Raw genomic sequence first — 20,513 nt, forward strand, 5'->3', positions numbered from 1 at the left:
GGTTGCGTAGTAGACATCACCACACAACCCTGGCAACAGGACAATCAAAGAACAAATGCTGAGAGGTTTCAACTTGCTGGCAGAATGAACACATTGGATTCCCTGGCCACTTGCGCCGTCGCATCACTTGCCTCGTTAAAACAGCATCTTGCGAGAGTTGCCAAAGGAAGATCTGGATTTTAAGCGGAATCTTAGCCTTCCAAATCCATCTAAAGTTGCACCCACTAAGGGGTTTTTCGAGCCACTTATACATATATTTTGTAGTGTAGTTGCTTGATTTGTTCAGGCCCCAGTACACAGAGTCAGGGGCGTCCGACAGGCGCATGCCGCGGACCTGATCGCGGATATTAGCCCATTGATCCATAAGATCTGGGTCTAGTCTTCTATGAAAGAAGCTGGAACAAACTACAGCCCCCATTTTATCCAGAGTGCAGTTCTGATCGACACATATGTCAAATAGGCGGGGGAATTGTTCCTGAAAGGGAGCCAGCCCATTGATAGAATCTTTCCAAAGCCTGGTCAGATTGTCGGCCCCCACATGGATTTTCCTGCCTATCATATATAAGTTCTTAATTTTCAGCAGGTTTTTTCCAGCAGGGTGAGTCAGAGAAACGAGGCCCCACGGTGACAATAGTTTGATCACGCAAGTATCTAGCCCTGACAATATCTTGCCAGATCCCATTCTGGGTGTCTAACTTCCACCACCACTTAAGCATAAGGCTAATATTCTGCTTGCGTAAATCTTTAACTCCAAGCCCACCCTTATCTTTATATCTGCAGATTCTATTCCATCTGACCAGGTGGTATCTCCATTTCTTGTTGCACCCCTGCCAGAAGAATCTCCTCCTATGCTTATCCAACCTTTCCACGAAGGTTTTGTTCATCAGCCACATAGACATGTGGTACAGAGATAGCTGAGTAACTACCGAGTCTAACAGGGTATGTCTCCCACCCATACAGGCAGGGTTACCAACCCACGCATCAAATCTAAGGAGGTATTTGTCGACAATGAATTCCCAGTTAGAATTTCTAAGAGCTGTGAAGCTAACCGGCATACCCAAATACTTAAGAGGAAATTGACCTATGTCACAATTGAAGAGATCGGCATAAGCTCTGGTAATCTGGGCATCCCCCCCAGTTAAAATCTCACTTTTATGAAAATTAACTTTGAGGCCAGACATCATCTCGTAAATATATAACAGGAGTTTAAGATTGGTAGCTTTTTCTATATCATGCTCCAGACAGATGATCGTGTCATCTGCATATTGTAGCACCGCAACCCCATGAGGAATTAAGTCCGAGGCCAGCCCCACAATGAGATTGCTTTTCTGGGCATTCTTGATCATCTTAGTAAGGCACTCCACGGCCAAGTTGAACAGGAAAGGTGAGTAGGGGTCCCCTTGTCGCACCCCTTTGGCGCTTTGAAAATAAGGTCCGACACAATTGTTAAGTTTGATACTAACCGTGCCGTTATGTAGGATTTGCTTGACCCAACCACACCATTTTGGATCAAAACCTCGGAGTTTATGACACTCCAACAGGAAATCCCAATTGACCTTGTCGTATGCTTTTTCAAAGTCGAGTTTAAGAATCACCCCAACCCTCTTCTTGACATGAGTATAATTCAGGAGTTCATGGAGGGCCAGCACCCCATCCATAATGCTCCTGCCTTTAACAAAGGCATTCTGGGTGGGACTGATGAGAATATCAACATACCTAGCCACTCTTCTATCCATTACTTTGGTGATCAACTTGTAGGGACAACGGAGAAGACAAATCAGCTGGAATTGCTGGATGCGGTCGGCCCCCGAGATTTTAGGAAGTAAGGTAATGATGCCATAGTTAAGACGCTGAACATCAAGGGTGCCCTTATGAAAGCTGTCAAAAAGCCGCATGATATCATTTTTTACTATATCCCAGCAACACTGATAAAATTCGGCAGGAATGTTATCAGGCCCCGGGGCTCTGTTGACATCCATGTCAAACAAAGCATCTTTGACCTCTTGTTCAGAAAATTCTCTAATCAAGTATGCATTATTTTCAGCCGAAAGTTTCTCATTGTCTTCCCAGATACCAGGGTCCATGTGGAAAAGATTTCCAGGAGCCGGACCAAAGAGTTCTTTATAGAAGTTAGCGGCATGGGCCAATAAGTTATCAGTGCCCTCGATCTCCACCTCTCCATATTTGAGAGCATGGATTGTATTTTTTCGTTTACGGCATTAGCTATCTTGTGAAAATAGTCCGTGTTACGGTCTCCCCTAAGCAGCCAGCGTTCATGCGATTGCTGTAGCCAATAAATTTCTTCAGCAGCTAGCAGCTCATGAAGCTCAAAGCACACATCGAGTTTTCTACAGTATAACTCAGGCAAGAGTGGACCCTCCTCCTCTGCCTCTTCCAGTAACTCAAGCTCGAGACGTAGGTCCTCTTTTCGCTTTTTGGCGTGACCAAATTTATCCGAGCCCCACCCCTTGAAATAAGATTTAAATCTTTTGAGCTTGATATTTAGAATATCAATGGGGTCCGAGGCAACGACCCTTCTGTTCCAGATGTTAGCCACTAGGTCAAAAAACCTGTCATCTTTTAGCCACGAGAGATCAAAGCGAAACTCCCGGGTTTTAGTAGGTGCTCTCTTTTCCCCTTCAGTGTATATCAAGAGAGGATTGTGGTCAGATAGTTCTCTGACCAGTTTTCTCATGGAGACCATGGGGAACAGTTCCTCCCAAGAGTCAGACATTAGTACCCTATCAAGTCTCTCGAGTGTGGGGTGGGATTGGTTGTTAGACCAGGTGTACTTCCCCCCACTCATATAAATTTCCCTAAGGCCTAGAGTATTGATGATGGAGTTGAAAAGATCAGTTGATTTGGACCTATGCAACTTTTTATTTTTCTCACCAGTGTGTCTCAGAATGTTAAAATCGCCCCCAACAATATAAGGGATATCAGTGTTATGGCAGAAACAAGCCAGTTCCATCAGGAAATCCTCCCTATGCTCCTCATGAGCAGATCCATAAACCACCAGGAGACTCCAATTTTTTTGGTTCTAAGATCTTTAACATTCAACTATAAGATATATTTCCCCTTAATGCATTTCAACAACTCCAGGTTGCTGTTGCGAATCCCACAGAGGATGCCCCCAGATTTACCAATAGCAGGAATCCATTCCCAATGAAAAGAGCTAAAAGGGTCAAGTCTTCTAAGAAGTTTGGGAGAAAAGTCCTTTTTCAAGGTTTCATGTAACCCTAGGAAATCGATGGAATGGTCACTAATAATATCAGAGAGGCAGGTGGCCATCCCCTTCTTGCCCACCCCTCTGCAGTTCCAAATGAGACCACTCATTTGGAATGGGTAGTTTGTTTTCTGGCTCTGGTGACCCTACCAGGAAGCAGGGTAGAGTCACCTGAAACACCAGCAGAGTCATTTTTCTTCTTTTGACTCCTAGTCACAGGCCTAGGTAATCGAACCTCCACTTTTTTCTTGCTCTTCTTAGCAGATTTGGATTTCACTAATTTGCCATTAACAAACTCATCCTCATCCAGCCAGGCCAGATTTAGGGGGGAATTTTTACCCAGCCCATTAGTGATAAACACCTCCTCATTAACTAAATTCTCCTGAGTGTTAGAATTCTTATCAACCAAATTAGCTCTCACTATTTCCAATTCTCTCAGGATGTCAACACAAGCAAAATCATTATCAGAAATCAAGACACCCATCTTAGAAGCTCGACTAATAATTTCAGAATCAGCTAGAGCAGCGAAGGCATTTTTGTCATTGAGATTGGATTTACCTTTCATATCTCTGGCATTGATCAGATTCGCAGCTCTGGTTTCCATGTTCACGTGCTGGAGATGGGCGTTGTGCTGACTGAATCGAAGATGCAACTCTGGTGCAAGGGGAGGAGTAGGAATGATCTCCTCGCAGTCAGGATGAGGGAGTTGTACCGTGTAGTCCATGGAAACCTTCAGGTCTGGTTCAGCGTCTCCCATCACCTCAGAAATCTGAGTTAAGTTAGAGGTTGTAGAAGCAGAAATAGGAGGATCAACATCAGTTAGATTATTCACCTGCAGAGTCTGACCACTAGAAGCCACTTGATCAACAGGATCATGCTTATGGTTGTCACTTGAAGGAAGCAAATAATCAACCAGCTGGTGATCAACAGTCATTTCCAGGGCCATTTTCTTGATCAGTAGTGGGCTGTTGACACCACTATTTTCACTTTCAGAAGAGGCACTGTCAGCAGGAAGATAATCCTCGTCCTTAGGTGATGGCAAGCGACAGGCTTTACCACCACGATACGAGGAGGATTTGTTCTTATCATTCCTATCAGAAGATTTGTTGTCCTCTTTAGGAGGTGATTCATTCCGTTTACGCTTGGGAGTGGTATTTTTCTGACCAGCGTAGTGCGGCACCTGCACAGGTTCTTCCTCTCCGATCGTGTTTCTCACCAAAACCTCTTCCACCTAATATTGAAAACGATAGAAACGACCCCCTAAACAGCCTTCAGCCGAGGTAGGCAGCTTATCAATCTCACGACACCCCAGCTTGACCCGCACAGAGGAAGGGCGGTTGAGTGTCGACATGTCAATGTCTAGGGTCACCCCAACCAGCCCTGCAACATAAGCCACATTCTTATCACACCGTTTGTTAGGGGGAATTGTACTGATTTTCACCCAAGCTACTTCGAGCAAACCTTCAGATTCTACATCCTCAGACCAGGGAGTAATGCGAACTACCACCCCCAAAGCTTTGAGAGGGATATATTCCACGAACAGAGCTTTATCCACCTCCCTTTGATTAGGGAATCGCATCACATACTGCTTGGGAGCGATCAAGTGGGCTGAGCATCTCCACCCCTGCCCAATGTACTTTTCAAATTCATCTACCAGCTGCTTAGTGGTAATCTCCCCTTCTACAATCATGATAATGACCTTAACAATCCTCTCATAGTCTGACTGCTAACAGAATAGTCATGAATATAATGGAAACCTTGCCCTTTGGCTTGGAAAGCGCACATCGCAGGTATGCATTCCCAGGGGAGGAAATCAGTGCAAATCACGGAAAGATGACCCTTCTTTTTACATCTAACGCATAGGGCTTGAGGACATTTAGCAGTAGGGTGCCCAGAATGATTGCAGATTTGACAAATCTCAAAGGAAGCAACTAGCTGACCAGGGATAGAAGGAGGCTCACGCATCTTTTCAGGAGGAGCACTCTTGTCGGCGTTGCGAGGGTTCTTGCCGTCCCCATCCGCTCCCTAGCGATCTTGGTGGGCTAGGTGGTCATGCTGCGAGCCTGTAGCCTTCTCCCATCGATCGAAGCCCGTCTTGCCAGATCCCGATGGGGCAGTGGAGGAGGAGGCCCCCAACGCCGTCTTGTGAGTCCAGACGTGGCTGTCGCGGCCACGCCCCCCCGCCACCTCCAGCACGGCCGCGGCCACCATCATCGCCACGGCCCCGACCTTCTCCACGGTTGAAACGGCCCGCGCCGCGGCCATGCCGCCCCGCGCCGAACCCCTCTTCTCTCATCTTAGGTGGCTTGCAAGGTGAAACAACAGCGGATCTAGGTGGGAAGGATGAGACAACCTGAGCAAAAGACCTAGAATCGCCACGGATTTTCCTCTCCCACCAGGAGAAGGAGGGAAGAACCCTAGATTTCTCTCTCTCTGGCCTCTCCCAGAAGTGAAGGAGGCAGTCTTCCAATCCAAAATGGGGGGACGAGAGGCAGCGGCGTCGCGATTTATACCAGGAATCGGATCCGGAACCCTAGCCGCGGCCTGGTCATGGCGGTCGGATACGCCCAAGCCCACGTGTCGCAGATCCGGGTAGGGGGAGCGGTTTTCCGCCGGTCGACGTCCCAGGATCCCCGAACCGGCCAGGAGAGGGATACCGAGTCGGCCTCCATGAACCGCCCCCAAATTATGAGATCTACCGTGGGAGTACGACGACTCGCCGCGCACGGTGGCGCCGGTCCCCCGACTCTCCGGCGGACGGCCCGTAGGTGAGGGGGAGGGAAGACGATCCCAAACCCTAGCAAAGTGACAGGGGAAGGGAATGATGTACCTGATGTCAATCACCTCGTCGACGCGCAGGGATCGGGCGTTCACCGTGACGCCCCGATCATCGAGGAGCACCAAGCGCAGAGCATCCTGCCGGAGAAGAAGTTCGCCGGTGGCGAAGGTGATGGAGCGCGCCGCCATGAGATCCGGGGCGAACATGACCCGCCATCGCACGTCCATCGTTAATCTTCTTCACATGGAGATGGAGATATATATTGTGAGAACCCCGAAAGAAACTAACCTACCACGCGTAGGAGTATTATAGTAGATGAGGGCTTCCTAGTTAGCCCTCCATCGATTCGCCGGGTTCTTTGCATGATGCATATGAAGACCACTACCGTCCTATACTGCACCGCTATACATGCATGTACATTTAAAAAAAAATCAAGCTGTACAGGTTTGTTTTTTGAACTTCAAAATAATGAGCACAAAGTGCCCGTGCTCAACTGTCAATTTTCGGCCAAATTTGCCCAATCGGTTGTAAGATGCTTTGACAGGAGAGTTACAGCGTGTTTGGTTCGGGGGAATTCGAGATGGGGAATGGGAGTTGAGGGGTGAGGAGATTAAAAGTCCACTGTTTGGTTAGAGGGAATGGGAGTTTAAGTAGGAAGGGGAATGGGAGTTGAGGAAGCCAATTCTCACCTATTTCTTCCCGGGGGTACCCTGTTAATTCGTGAGCAGAGTTTTATCCCACGCTAATTCCCATCATATACCAAAAAAGGGAATGGGAGTAAAAATCTACTTCCCATGACTAATCCCTTCATAAACACCCTTGTGCAAACTCCCATTCCCCTGCCTAACAGCGTGTTTGGTTCGGGGGAATTCGAGATGGGGAATGGGAGTTGAGGGGTGAGGAGATTAAAAGTCCACTGTTTGATTAGAGGGAATGGGAGTTTAAGTAGGAAGGGGAATGAGAGTTGAGGAAGCCAATTCCCACCTATTTCTTCCCAGGGGTACCCTGTTAATTCGTGAGCAGAGTTTTATCCCACGCTAATTCCCATCATATACCAAACAAGGGAATGGGAGTAAAAATCTACTTCCCATGACTAATCCCTTCATAAACACCCTTGTGCAAACTCCCATTCCCCTGCCTAAGTGTTTACCAAACAGGCTGTAAGTGTTTACCAAACAGGCTGTTAAGCCTTTGACAACGTGTTTGGTTCGGGGGAATTCGAGATGGGGAATGGGAGTTGAGGGGTGAGGAGATTAAAAGTCCACTGTTTGATTAGAGGGAATGGGAGTTTAAGTGGGAAGGGGAATGGGAGTTGAGAAAGCCAATTCCCACCTATTTCTTCCCAGGGGGTACCCTGTTAATTCGTGAGTAGAGTTTTATCTCACGCTAATTCCCATCGTATACCAAACAAGGGAATGGGAGTAAAATTCTACTTCCCATGACTACTCCCTCCATAAACAGTCTGCCTGTTTGGTAAACACTTAGGCAGGGGAATGGGAGTTTGCACAAGGGTGTTTATGAAGGGATTAGTCATGGGAAGTAGATTTTTACTCCCATTCCCTTGTTTGGTATATGATGGAAATTAGCGTGGGATAAAACTCTGCTCACGAATTAACTGGGTACCCCTGGGAAGAAATAGGTGGGAATTGGCTTCCTCAACTCCCATTCCCCTTCCTACTTAAACTCCCATTCCCTCTAATCAAACAGTGGACTTTTAATCTCCTCATCCCTCAACTCCCATTCCCCATCTCGAATTCCCCCGAACCAAACACGCTGTCCTGTGCAAACTCTCATTCCCCTGCCCAAGTGTTTACCAAACAGGCTGTGAGGAAAACAATCCAACTGTTTCCTTTAATCCGTAAGCAGCGGTGGCAAGACGTATTTTACATTGTGGCCCACTTATCAGTGTCTCGTACTCCCCCTGGCCAGATCCAAGTGCCCACCGGACAAAACCACCAGTTGCAGTCGTCTTCCCCACGCGCGCCCAGATCCAAGCCCTCCGCCATGGCTCCCACGGCGCCTTCGCCGGCGAAGTCCGCCTCCCCGTCCCAACCATCCGGGTACACCACTTCCTTCTCTGGCTCCCAAAATTGCTGGCCTCCCTAATCTTAACTAATCAATTGGGGCAATTTGAGAGCGTGCAGCAAGAGCGAGGTGTCGGATCTGAAGCAGCAGCTGCGGCAGCTGGCGGGGAGCCGTGCGCCAGACGCTGATGATCAGCGCCGGGATGTCTTCAAGCGGGTGATCTCTTGCATGACCGCAGGTATCGACGTGTCGGCGGCGTTCGGGGAGATGGTGCTCTGCTCCGCCACCTCCGACGTCGTGCTCAAGAAGATGTGCTACCTCTACGTCGGTGTCCATGCGCGCGCCCACCCGGACCTCGCCCTCCTCACCATCAACTTCCTCCAGCGCGACTGCCGCGACCAGGACCCAACCATCCGCGGCCTTGCGCTCCGCAGCCTCTGCTCCCTCCGCGTTCCAAACCTTGTCGAGTACCTTGTTACGCCGCTCACCACAGGGCTGAAGGACCCTAGTGCCTACGTTCGGATGGTCGCTGCTGTTGGTGCTGCAAAGCTGTATCACATATCTGCTACCACCTGCCTCGACGCTGACCTGCCTGCTGCGCTCAAGGCACTTATGCTCTCGGACCCTGATGCCCAGGTGAGCTTTCATGCTACGAACTGTTTTGATGAAATCGTTATTTTGTTTTCTGGCGACCATGTTATTCTACATGCTTGCAATGATAGAATAGCTATGCTGCCTAAAAAATCGCAGCATGCATTGTGTTCATTAACCTGGAACTGGAAGTTAATCTCAACAGGAATTGAATTTTGTTACATGGAACTGAGTTAAGCTGCAAGTTATGATTATGTTCTCACTGAAAAACGATTTGGTTTATATCTTGCTTGTTTGAGGTTGTGGCTAATTATGCCTTGTCGGTTTAAATATGTACTATCATGTGATGCATCAAGTAAATGTAAGTACTTTGCATCAGATGTCCATCACAAAGGAAATTCCAACCAGCTGATATAACCATGCTATCAACTTCAATATAAATATTTAGACGTAATTGGTTATTATACCAACTTGTCAATCTCTCCAAAGGACTTTGTGACAGAAAGTATACATACAGAACCAGCTGTGGTAGCTTCTTGCAAATTCACAATCCCATTGGTTACGAAATTATAGGATTATAGTCTTATTAGGTAGCTTGACATATACTCCCTCCGTTCCGAATTACTTGTCGCAGGTATGGATGTATCTAGATGTATTTTAGTTCTAGATATATCCATTTCTGCGACGAGTAATTTGGAACGGAGGGAGTACACCCTAGTGTTTTTAGTTCCAACATATTATATTATATCCAGCTGATCTGACACTGAATCTGCGTCGATCTGGTTCTGGATTAGATATTGTGATCTGGAGTTTGATTGAGATATATTTATTAGATACAAGTACAATTTGGAGGAACAGATGCTCTCGGTTTCTAACTAAAATCAATCTGTATATCTGCGAAAATATGATTGAAGATTTTGATTTGAGGATAAGAAAGAGGAGATAGATTCCTTATCCACCGTTGTTGTGAGTTACCCTGCTTACTGCTTCTCCAATAGAGGTTGTGACGAAGCGTGATATGTCAGTGTTGGCGAATAGAAGAAAATTGACGGATCCACCAGAAACTTGCGAGGACTCAACCACTCAAGTATGCCTTATAACCATAGTACTCCTTCCATTCCAATGAATAAGGCATGCACGCATTTCAAAATCCAACTTTGCCCATAAATTAGACCAATAATATATTTTTATGACTTAAAAATCATACCATTGAAAACTTCTTCGGATACGAATACAACGGTATAGTTTTTGTTACATATAACCCACATTTGGTTGGTCTAATTTATGGGCAAAGTTTAATTTTGGAATGTGTGCGCGCCTTATTCATTGAAATGGAGGGAGTATTCTCGATATTGTACTTTTCTTTTTGGAGCATCTAAACTCCACCCCCGACTTCTTCTAAAAACCGAGAAAAGGCTCACTTTCTCTCACCCCCTGTTCAAATACTCCCTCCGTCCCAAAATATAAGAACGTTTTTTATACTAGTGTAGTATCAAAAATGTTCTTATATTTTGGGACGGAGGGAGTATTTCTTGCTTGGCACCAGGTCTCTCGTCTGTAAGGCATGCTTGAGCATGCATGCCTACATCATCGTCTTTTACATATCATCTGTATCCATTGACCGGCCTCTATTTTTATCGATTGTTCTACAATACCACATCTGTTTCCAACGACCGGCCTCTATTTTTATCGATAGTACCGCAGTTAGATTCCATTATTTGCGCCAGTCCCTTTGGCTAGTCTATGTGCGTATTGGCAACGATGAAGGATTGATACCATGGCCCTTGTATGTATATATAAACATACTGAGTCAAATGGAAATGACTTCGAGTGCAAATCTTTGAGCATCTCTAGTAGACCCCCTATCCTATAATTGCAAAATGTATCCCCTAACCCAGAAAAATCTATTTTGTAGGGGATTAAACCTTTCTTCATTTAACAGAGCCCCTAAAACTTGATCCCTCAAAAAATTTCTTTTACCAATTCATCCAACCGTTTTCATACTTATCACCACATATTAATTCAAAACTTGAGAATTCAAGTACACACAAGTCAAATACATATCAAATTTAATGTTCTCAAACTTAACTATTCAAATTCAAACACACCATATTGTCCAAATTAACCAAGAATCCAAATAAACATGATAAAAGCACAAGAATCGAGTGCTATGAAGTCGCCAATGATGCTCAATAAGATCTTCTTGAAGTTGGTTGTGAGCTTCTTAGTTCTTGATCCTTTGGTGTGCTTGGAGGAATGCTCCGATCCTGTTTTGGGTTATGTTCCGGCTCCACCTCGACACCATTGTAGAGATACTGAAAGTCCTCCAGGTCCTCTGTCTCATCCTCGATGATCATGTTGTGCAAGAGAATAGATGCTCTCATGATTTGGTACAGGAGGGTCCGAGGCTTCCAATACTCAGCAGGGCCACGGACAATCGCAAAGCGTCTTTGAAGCACACCAAAAACTCTCTCAAGATCCTTTCTAGCAAATTCTTGGCACGTTGCAAAGTGAGATATCTTGTTGCCTTTAGGATGGTGGACTGTCTTCACAAATGTGGCCCATGGAGGATAGATACCACCGACAAGGTAGTATAGGTAGTATCCCACGTTGTACTCATGGCCATTGACAACATAGTTGCAAGATGGATCGTCACCGGCAACAAGCCTTGCAAAATGAAGAGATTGCTATAGGACATTCAGATTGCTGTGAGAGCCAGCCAGCCAGGCATCCCGAAGTATGTGTGCCAAATCCAGAGATCATGTGATGCAACTGCCTCAAGAATGATTGTTGGATCATGTCAATGCTCTCTGCAGTGACCTTACCATGCCACATGACAATTTTTACATGTCCAATGCATACAGTCAATGAATCCAAGATCCCTGGCCAACATCTCTCTTCATTTTCTGCCATGAGCCTCTCGGTATCTTCATCAGTGGGAGCCCTCAAGTACTCTGGTCAATAGATCTTGATCACAGCTTTGTAGAATCGTTTCATGCAGAACATGTTCATTGATAGAATCAGCCGGGCATCCATAAGCAAGGACTCACACTGCTGTTGTAATCTTTGACAATGGACTTGCACTTGATGTTCTCGCTGCATTCCTTCTCAGTTTCTCCACAACTTTTGCAATGTACTTGAAGAGATCCCGGTGCATCTGGAATTGGTGCTGAAAATAGTAAGGGGGATATACTGCATTCGACGCGAAGTAATCCCTCACTAGACCATCATGACCAATGATCCTATCTCGAAGAAACATCCTTCAACCAATTTGAGAACCACGCCTGGTCTCCTAAAATCCTTCTCCATAGCGACCAACGACAACCGCCAACTTGAATTCATCATCTTCTTCCGACGATGAATCATCGAAGATCATCTCCCACAATCTCTTCATCTACACATTGGAGAGTTACATGATCCATTTGAGACCTTTCTTCAATGAAAAACAGAAAGAGGAGTTAGCCTTGATGGGCAGGTGGTACCTTAGAAGGATACCTTTCAATATTTGAGGTCAATGTTGCAGGAGGATGGTGATGTCGATGAAGATGTGAGCCATGGAATCAAAGCCGGATGGATGAAGTGGCGCAAGCTTCTGGCATTCTCTGTGACAAGAGGGTGCCGCAAAAGCTAAAAGGCAGGTTTTATAGGATGACTTTGACCCGTAATGTTGTATGGCGCTGAGTGTTGGCTGACTAAAAGGCGACATGTTCAACAGTTAGGTGTAGCAGAGATGCACATGTTGAAATGGATGTGCGGCCACACAAGGAAGGATCAGGTCTGGAATGATGATATACGGGATCGAGTTGGGGTAGCACCGATTGAAGAGAAGCTTGTTCAACATCGTCTGAGATGGTTTGGGCATATTCAGCGCAGGCCTCTAAAAGCTCCAATGCCTAGCGGACGACTAAAGCATGCTGAGAATGTCAAGAGAGGTTGGGGTAGACCAAACTTGCAATGGGAGGTGTCCGTAAAGAGAGATCTGAAAGGCTGGGATATCACCAAAGAACTAGCCATGGACAAGGGTGTGTGGAAGTTAGCTATCCATGTGTCAGAACCATGAGTTGGTTTTGAGATATTATGGGTTTCAGCTCTAGCCTATACCCCAACTTGTTTGGGACTAAAGGATTTGTTATTGTTGTTGTTGTTGAAAGGCAATTGGACAAACACCTTGTGGGTAGACGGGGTCGGAGAGTGGTGGCCGACGACGGAACTTTGGCTAGGGACGAACGGCGGCGGAGGACACCGGCAACGGTGCCTAGCAGGCCGCAGAGGTTATTCCCGAGCGTGGAGGCGATGAACGCGGCCGGGATGTAGATGCAGCGCCGGCAGTGGGCTACTTTGCTGGTTCCTGGGCCGTCGGCTGGCTAGGGCTTGTGCTTGAGCTTGCTACGCCATCTCCAAGGTCATCCGGTTTGATTTCCGGCAAAAACGGACCTCGGCGTCGACCGGGTGGAGCTACAAGGTGGTAGCCCCGTCGGCAGCGAAAATGCCGATTCTGGCGCCGGCGAGTGAGGAGAAGGCTCCGGAGAAGGTGACAGGGCTGCGGGCTGGTGGCATGGAACGGTTCTATCGACGGGGGCTCGACGGCGGTGGCGAGAGGTGGGGCGAGGTGGGTCGGCGCCGAGAGGAAGGTCGGGCGGCCGCCTAAATTTACTGAGAAGCTGTGTCTCCAGAGGAAGAACAGGATGGACGGCTGCGTTTTAAGAGATGCAAAGTTATATTTTTGGGGGATTATTGGTGGGATCTACTAGATAGGCCTTATTACCTCAAACCAGAAAATTTCCCCCCAAATATAACTATCTGGGGATCTGCTAGAGATGCTCTTACATCGACTAGTTATATGGCTTCAAGCCTGCTGCTAACTACTGGAACACGTCTTGGGTCTTAGGACTACTGTTGGAAGTTAGTATTCATAAACTGTGGTGTTGAATGCACACAAATTGGAAACTGTGGGTTTGAAAGTATTTTGCATCCAAATAGGAGCCATTGTAATATTCTAGTCTGTGGTATGCAGTTGTAGTCTTATAGAAAGGGTTGGAAGGTCATGTCTTAGGAAGGAAATTCTTACTTAACCTGACATGTTTCATTGGACAATTTGGGCCTTGGTTCAACTGACTAGTTTTTTAGTTGTTTATCTCTTGTAAATGCCATTTTTTGGGTAACCTGATTACATTGCCGAAATCTCCAGGTGGTTGCCAATTGCTTGCATTCACTGCTTGAGATATGGACCCTAGAAGCTGCCAATTCAGAGGCAGCAGGGAGGGAGATTGAGACACTATATAGCAAGCCAGTGGTGTTTTACTTGCTAAACAAGTGAGTTTCCACCTTTGAAGATTTTGTTAGCAATACTTCCTATGTGCATTTACTCAAACTTTTATTTTGAATTGCAGAATCAAAGAATTCAGCGAGTGGGCACAGTGCCATGTTCTTGAGTTGGCGTCAAAGTTCATACCATCTGATAATAATGAAATATTTGACATAATGAACCTGCTTGAGGATAGACTTCAGCATGCAAATGGAGCTGTTGTTTTGGCAACAATCAAAGTGTTTCTGCACTTGACGATGTCAATGACCGATGTTCACCAGCAGGTGTACAGTGTTCCATACCTTATGTTCCTGGATATGCACTCTTACTCTTGCAGCACAATTATTGGAAGTCTTAGTTTTTATCCTATTTATATGCAATCAAATACACTGAATACCACTTCACATGACCAGTAAACATACATATATCTATTCTCTGGGAGTTCATGTGGTCTTCAAATTTCTTCATTCAGAGAGCACTTCAGCTATTTATTTTCTCATGCTTATAGTTAGATATGCGTACACCAATATACTGGATTTTCCTTTTTATGCCACTATTATAGACTTCTTAAGTGAAATGAGATCTTGATTGAGTATCTTCTAAATCATGTTTGCACCCTCCATTTTAGGTTTATGAACGCATAAAGGCACCTTTGCTTACTCTGGTAGGTGCTGGGAGTCCAGAACAATCATATTCAGTGCTATGTCATCTGCATCTTTTGGTGATGCGTGCTCCCATGTTATTTTCTTCCGACTACAAAAGTTTCTACTGCCAGTTTAGTGATCCTTCGTATGTGAAGAAGCTGAAACTTGAGATGTTGACTGCTATAGCAAATGAGAGCAACACCTATGAAATTGGTATACCGGATACCTGATGGTGTCATATATCTTGCAAAATATTTGATATATTTGTTAGTCCAGTTGCTTTTTCCCCCCTAAAATGCTCATGCCCTATTTTTCTTCCTGCTAGTAACCGAGCTGTGTGAATACGCTGGAAATGTTGATGTACCAATTGCAAGAGAATCTATCAGAGCAGTTGGAAAAATAGCTCTGCAGCAATATGACGTGAATGCTATCGTTGACAGGCTTCTACAATTTCTTGAAATGGACAAGGATTATGTGACTGCTGAGACTCTTGTAAGTTCTATAATGCTAGCTATTGATCCTTACCGAGGGTAAAATCTTGTAGGATTACCTTCAACTGTGCATCCTTTTGTGCCTGAATAAAAATTAAAATGCAGGTCTTGGTGAAAGATCTTTTGAGGAAATATCCTCAATGGAGCCATGATTGTATAGCTGTTGTTGGAAATATTAGTAGCCAAAATATTCAAGAGCCAAAAGGGAAAGCAGCTCTCATATGGATGTTGGGTGAATATTCTCAAGATATGCATGATGCTCCATATGTTCTTGAAAATCTTGTTGATAACTGGGATGAGGAGCAGTCTCCCGAGGTACTAATAACACTTTTCTTGTTTCGTGTTGTTCGTATTTCCTGCCAAATTAAGATGCATCAGTGGGTTTCAGTATGCATTTTTCTTTCTTAAAGTTCCGTATGAAATTTACATGGCTAGCTAAAGTAATCTTCGATGGCAGAATACGAGTTGTATTGACCTTGTCCTATATTTATGTTAAAAGTATATTCGCTTTGATCATATGCGCTCATGATGTTGTGTCCTTTAGTATCTAATGGTTTGCTGGTACCATACATGTTTAAGATAAAGGCTAAAGCATTAGATCAGTTAGAACTGGAAATGGTAATGATTGCAATCTTGGTTTATAAAGGCTGTAAAGTTGAATGTCCCATCAAGTTTTACTGTAATGAATAGTGTGGTTCATGAGTGAAACTCACATCTTAGCGTGTTAACACGAAGACATTTCTCTTGCCATCTTTTAGTTATCTTGAACCAAGTAATTTATTTGGAATCACCATATAACTCTGTTCCGTTTTCAGACTGTTATATGCCATGGTCCACTGTCACGGCCCTAGCCAGTAGGTACTTAATGTTGAACTTCACATCATTCTTCCAGTGATATCTTATTTTCAGGTTCGTTTGCATCTTCTGACTGCGGTGATGAAATGTTTCTTTAAGAGACCACCCGAGACACAGAAGGCATTAGGGGCTACATTAGCTGCTGGTCTAGCTGATACACACCAGGTTTGGTTTTTTTTATGATAGTTGTTGGATTATTCATATCATAACAAATGGTAAAAATGTTGTTTCTCTAGCTTAACTGCCACCTCGTTGCAGGATGTTCATGACCGAGCACTTTTCTACTACAGGCTTTTACAATATGATCCGGCTGTAGCTGAACGTGTAGTAAACCCTCCCAAGCAAGCTGTCTCTGTATTTGCAGACACACAGAGCAGTGAAATCAAAGATCGGATATTTGATGAATTTAACAGCCTATCAGTTGTATATCAGAAGGTACATAACTTAATTTGACATCTGACGTGTAATTGTCATTAAAATTTCAAACACTGATAACTCCATTCACCGATACCTCTATCAAAATTTTGTTGTTACCATTCCAGGCACGTGCCAAATTTTGTGCATGTTGTATGTTGCAACATCTAGTGCATCTTGGGGGTTATGTATGTTCAGAACATCTGACAACATTGTTTGCGGACTGCCTTTGTTGTCAATGATGACTGATGAAGGTGCTGAAGATTATGTTTTGGCATTGCAAAGCTTGAGTGGCAAATAATGCAGCCGGGGCAACAGAAATTCATTTCCTTCTACCAATATTCATTAGCTCTCAGTGGAGGCATTTGAAAGCAGTAATTTGGTAATTAGTAATAAACTAACAGTTAGCTCATGGGTTTTGGTTGGTCATCGGCTATAATCACTTGCAGTGCCAAGCAAAACCAGTGTGGTCCCACATGCTTCAACCTTTTAAAGCAAGTAGTTCAGTTCATAGAAAGAACCACGCGAAACTCGGTCAATATTGCAAATTCATGCATCTCAGCATAGATTAGATTAAGCACTGTCCTATAAGCAAAGGCTTTGCTGGGTAGCAGTCTTCAACTGTAAAGCTAGTTAGGAACCTTAGTAACCAGTTTCTGAACTCCTGCTTCAGGCAAGTTGAGTTAATACATCTCAAAAGAGTCCATGCCATGTCACGTGTCAATCTTGTCTTTGTTGAGTTACAAGAGATGTGCTTGTTCACATGTTTCTGTGATTAGAAATCCACTGGTTTTATGGCTAAGATGGGAACTTAATACCAGCATGATGTGCAATTGTTGTCATTGACAACTGCTGGATAAGATTGGAGCATAATTTGTAGCAAATCAGCTACTCAAATATAATCATCCGCATTTTTATTTTGGAAAATTTACATGAGAAGTATTGACATCTTTGATGGATTGCAGCCCTCTTACATGTTTACCGACAAGGAACATCGTGGAACTTTCGAGTACTCAGAAGATCTTGCGAACTTAACTGTTGGGGCAGAGGCTCCAGAAACCGTCATTTCTGCCCAAAGATACCAAGAAAGCGATAATGATCTTCTGCTAAGTACTTCAGATAAAGAGGACAGCGGTATAAGAAGCAGCAATGGTTCTTACACCTCTACATACAATGCTCCTTCTGATTTGCTAAGTTCGCAAACACCAGCTGAAACTGCACTAATAAATCCTAGTAGTTCGACATATTCAACACAAACAAACTTCAGTCTCGATGATCTTCTTGGACTTGGTGTTCCTGATGCCCCAGCACCTCCACCGCCTCCTGCACTGGCCCTCAACTCAAAGCCTGTGCTAGATCCTGCGACTTTCCAGAAGAAATGGGGCCAACTGGCATTATCCTTTTCTCAGGTGTGTTGCTTTTAAGTTTTTGTCCCTGCTACATTTCATGATTATGGGCAGCGCAGCATAGTCTTGTGTCTTTTTCTCATTGCCTGGTCAAGTTTCTTATGATTTTAGCAACGTAATTGCGTGAAATCCTATGTGCTGCCGCTATCTAATTTGTCCATGAAGCTCATCTCAGCTGTGTTTGAAATTAGCAGTTCTGATGTAGTGATGTTCTATGTTCCTCTCAATGGTTTCACTTGGTTTGAGATTATTATGATTTTACTTTGGTAGTATTGCACAAGAGGATCCTGTGTGATAATCTGCTTCTGTTTGTCGTTTTCCTGTATGGGTCCGCCCTTGAAATTCATCATCACATTGGTAAGTTTGAAATTGTAATTAACAAATATTCTTCTCTAATATGGTTTGTTCTGTTGTAGGAATGCTCTTTAAGTCCACAAGGAGCAGCTTCTTTGATGAATCCCCAATCGCTCATTCGTCATATGCAAAGCAACTACATTCAATGCATTGCTTCAGGCGGTCAGCCTCCAAACTACAAGTTCTACTTTTATGGTCAGAAAGCTGGGGCTGCTGCTTTCTACCTTGTAGAATGCATTGTTAACACAGCATCAGCGAAGGCCCAGCTCAAAATCAAGGCCGAGGATGGGACTACTGCTGAGGCATTTTCTACCTTGTTTCAATCAGTATTGTCCCAATTTGGGCATTCTTGATCGTGGGCATTTTCCTTCTCGGTGATGCACCTGCCTCCAGCTTTTCTGGCTCTGCACAATATCTCTGCAATCCACTACTTTAAACTCCAAGCAAAGCCTTCCGGTACATCTTTTTATCAGAAGCTTGGAGCAGGTGAAATTCGCCGTTCGCCTCCCAGTGTCATGCAAGTACCATCAGACCATTAGATTCTGCAGGGAAAAGACACCAGAGTTGTATTTTTTTGGGATTTCTTTTGGTGGGTGAAGTCACTAGCACTGTACATTACTATACATTTCATTCAGTCATCTTGTGAAGCGGCTAATTTCTTCAGGGTTATGGTGGTTTAGATGGTGTGTAACCTTGTTACTGGACTGGACATGATATCACCTCCGTTGATGTGGTCAGAATAGATGGATACCTGTAATTTGTTTGCAGGGTGCAATAAAGCAAGAGTATATTCGACTTGTATAAGTTGGCAATCGAAGTACATGTACACAAACAGAAGTGTGATGATCACAGCAAGTTAAAGTTAAACGTCAACTTCTTAAGATCATAACAATAGTTCAAACAATTAATCTTTACAGACAGTGATGTAAACAAATAGTACCATAATCTGTATGAAATTAGACACCATACAACGTTAAAACGTTGTCTATGTAGTCCTCGTCACAAAATTTCAATGTGGCAATCGTTAATCACGTCTTACTATTTGCAAGTGCCTTAATATTGGGATGACAGCTTCTTCAGAACATTGCAGTTTCTTCAGAACAACCTTATATCAGGTATAAACTGTGTGTCCCAACAACACAACGAACTAATGCCATGGCCTCAATCAACTGGCATGCATTCTGGTGTTCCATAAATCCATCTAGGCTGCTGAAGCAGCAAAGCTCCTGCTAGCATTGTAGACTGAATGAATGACCATTCAGGCACCAAGAATACCCAAATTCCCAACACAGCAATAATGAGCAGTACTGCTTACTTTTAATCAATCAAAGCAATTAGTTCAATTAAAACATACACACGCATCAGGCAGAGAAATACAACTCAAGACACCTAACACTGAAAGTTCAACATAGTACAATATATTAATAGCAGATCCGTAGCATCTCAGGTATCTAACAAGATCCGATCCAATCCAGGATCGATCCGACCACATAACATTATTAGACACAGATCAGATAAAAGATCACCACCCAGGGATCAAGAACTCAACCACCAGGATTCAATAAACAGCAAAAACATCTACTAGTATAGTAACTAAAAGGAGATGGATCGATCCAGTCTAGGGCTCGCCGGGGATTGGATCAGACGGGGGACAGAAGCTGGAGCAAGCTAGGTTTGGGCTCGTCTCCCTTAGTCATGCCGACGACGATGATGAGCGGGATAAAGCCCCAGTGCGCCACCACCTTTGCCGTCTTCATCGTCCACGTGCTCCACTCCTTGGCGAGCTGCACCGCCACCGCCGCGGTGGACTGCTCGTCCTCGGCCGCGGACGAGCCCCTCTTCCCACCCTTGCCCTTCGGCTTCGACTTCAGCGACGGCCGCGACGCCATGGCGACTCCTCTTGATTCTTCGATTCGCTGGACGAAAACCCTAGCCTTTGGGGATGTGTTGATCTGTCGTTTGATCTGGTGCGTTGTTTCCGGTTAATATTGGCTGCTTCCTGGGCCAGTCCTTCTCGTGTTTGGCTAGACCTCTCCTCAAATGCTATTGGGCTAGGTTTATCTTTGAATTGGGCCAAACTTTCCAACTAACCAGGCGCTGGGCATTGTGGACATCGAATATTCTATTTTACGCTAACTGCGACAAACTTTCGTTGAAACGAACAGGGAACAGGTGCGAGCGAACGACATGGGCCGGCCCACTGCTGGTCGATTTACCATGCCACAGGATCCCGATTTGGTTCCCAAGGCGGTTTTTACTGCTTTTTTGGCTTTTCACATTTTCCCTTTTTTTCTGTTTCTGTTTCTTTTCTTCTTTCTTCCTTTTCAAGTTTTATATTTTTTCTGTTTATTTTTCTATTCTTTTTCAATTTTTTATTTTATAAAAGTTTGAATTCCAAAATTTAAAAATGTTCCTTTTTTCAA

General features: G+C 44.6%; 2 protein-coding genes across 2 annotated transcripts; one reads left to right on the plus strand and one right to left on the minus strand.

Moving 5' to 3' along the window:
- The first annotated feature begins 7,885 nt into the window (after positions 1-7,885).
- On the plus strand, positions 7,886-18,894 carry LOC109738039 (beta-adaptin-like protein A). Its single transcript, XM_020297148.4, has 11 exons — positions 7,886-8,065; positions 8,150-8,666; positions 13,810-13,934; positions 14,012-14,210; positions 14,555-14,783; positions 14,896-15,062; positions 15,167-15,376; positions 15,971-16,081; positions 16,175-16,351; positions 17,296-17,739; positions 18,153-18,894. Exons 1-11 carry the CDS (start codon positions 8,010-8,012, stop codon positions 18,441-18,443), a joined length of 2,526 nt encoding a protein of 841 aa, XP_020152737.1. The 5' UTR covers positions 7,886-8,009; the 3' UTR covers positions 18,444-18,894.
- A 592-nt stretch (positions 18,895-19,486) lies between these two features.
- On the minus strand, positions 19,487-20,061 carry LOC109738043 (mitochondrial import receptor subunit TOM7-1). Its single transcript, XM_020297149.3, has one exon. It carries the CDS (start codon positions 19,977-19,979, stop codon positions 19,731-19,733), a length of 249 nt encoding a protein of 82 aa, XP_020152738.1. The 5' UTR covers positions 19,980-20,061; the 3' UTR covers positions 19,487-19,730.
- Positions 20,062-20,513: the final 452 nt, after the last annotated feature.

The sequence above is a fragment of the Aegilops tauschii genome, chromosome 3 (genome assembly GCF_002575655.3).
Source record: "Aegilops tauschii subsp. strangulata cultivar AL8/78 chromosome 3, Aet v6.0, whole genome shotgun sequence".
Lineage (NCBI taxonomy): Eukaryota > Viridiplantae > Streptophyta > Magnoliopsida > Poales > Poaceae > Aegilops > Aegilops tauschii.

Bases quoted from the DNA above. Each gene is read 5' to 3' on its own strand.
- LOC109738039 (XM_020297148.4), top strand. From the start codon at position 8,010: ATGGCTCCCACGGCGCCTTCGCCGGCGAAGTCCGCCTCCCCGTCCCAA. The intron at 13,935-14,011 runs GTGAGTTTCCAC...TTTGAATTGCAG, and splicing joins GTGTTTTACTTGCTAAACAA to AATCAAAGAATTCAGCGAGT. The intron at 16,082-16,174 runs GTTTGGTTTTTT...ACCTCGTTGCAG, and splicing joins GTCTAGCTGATACACACCAG to GATGTTCATGACCGAGCACT.
- LOC109738043 (XM_020297149.3), bottom strand. From the start codon at position 19,979: ATGGCGTCGCGGCCGTCGCTGAAGTCGAAGCCGAAGGGCAAGGGTGGG.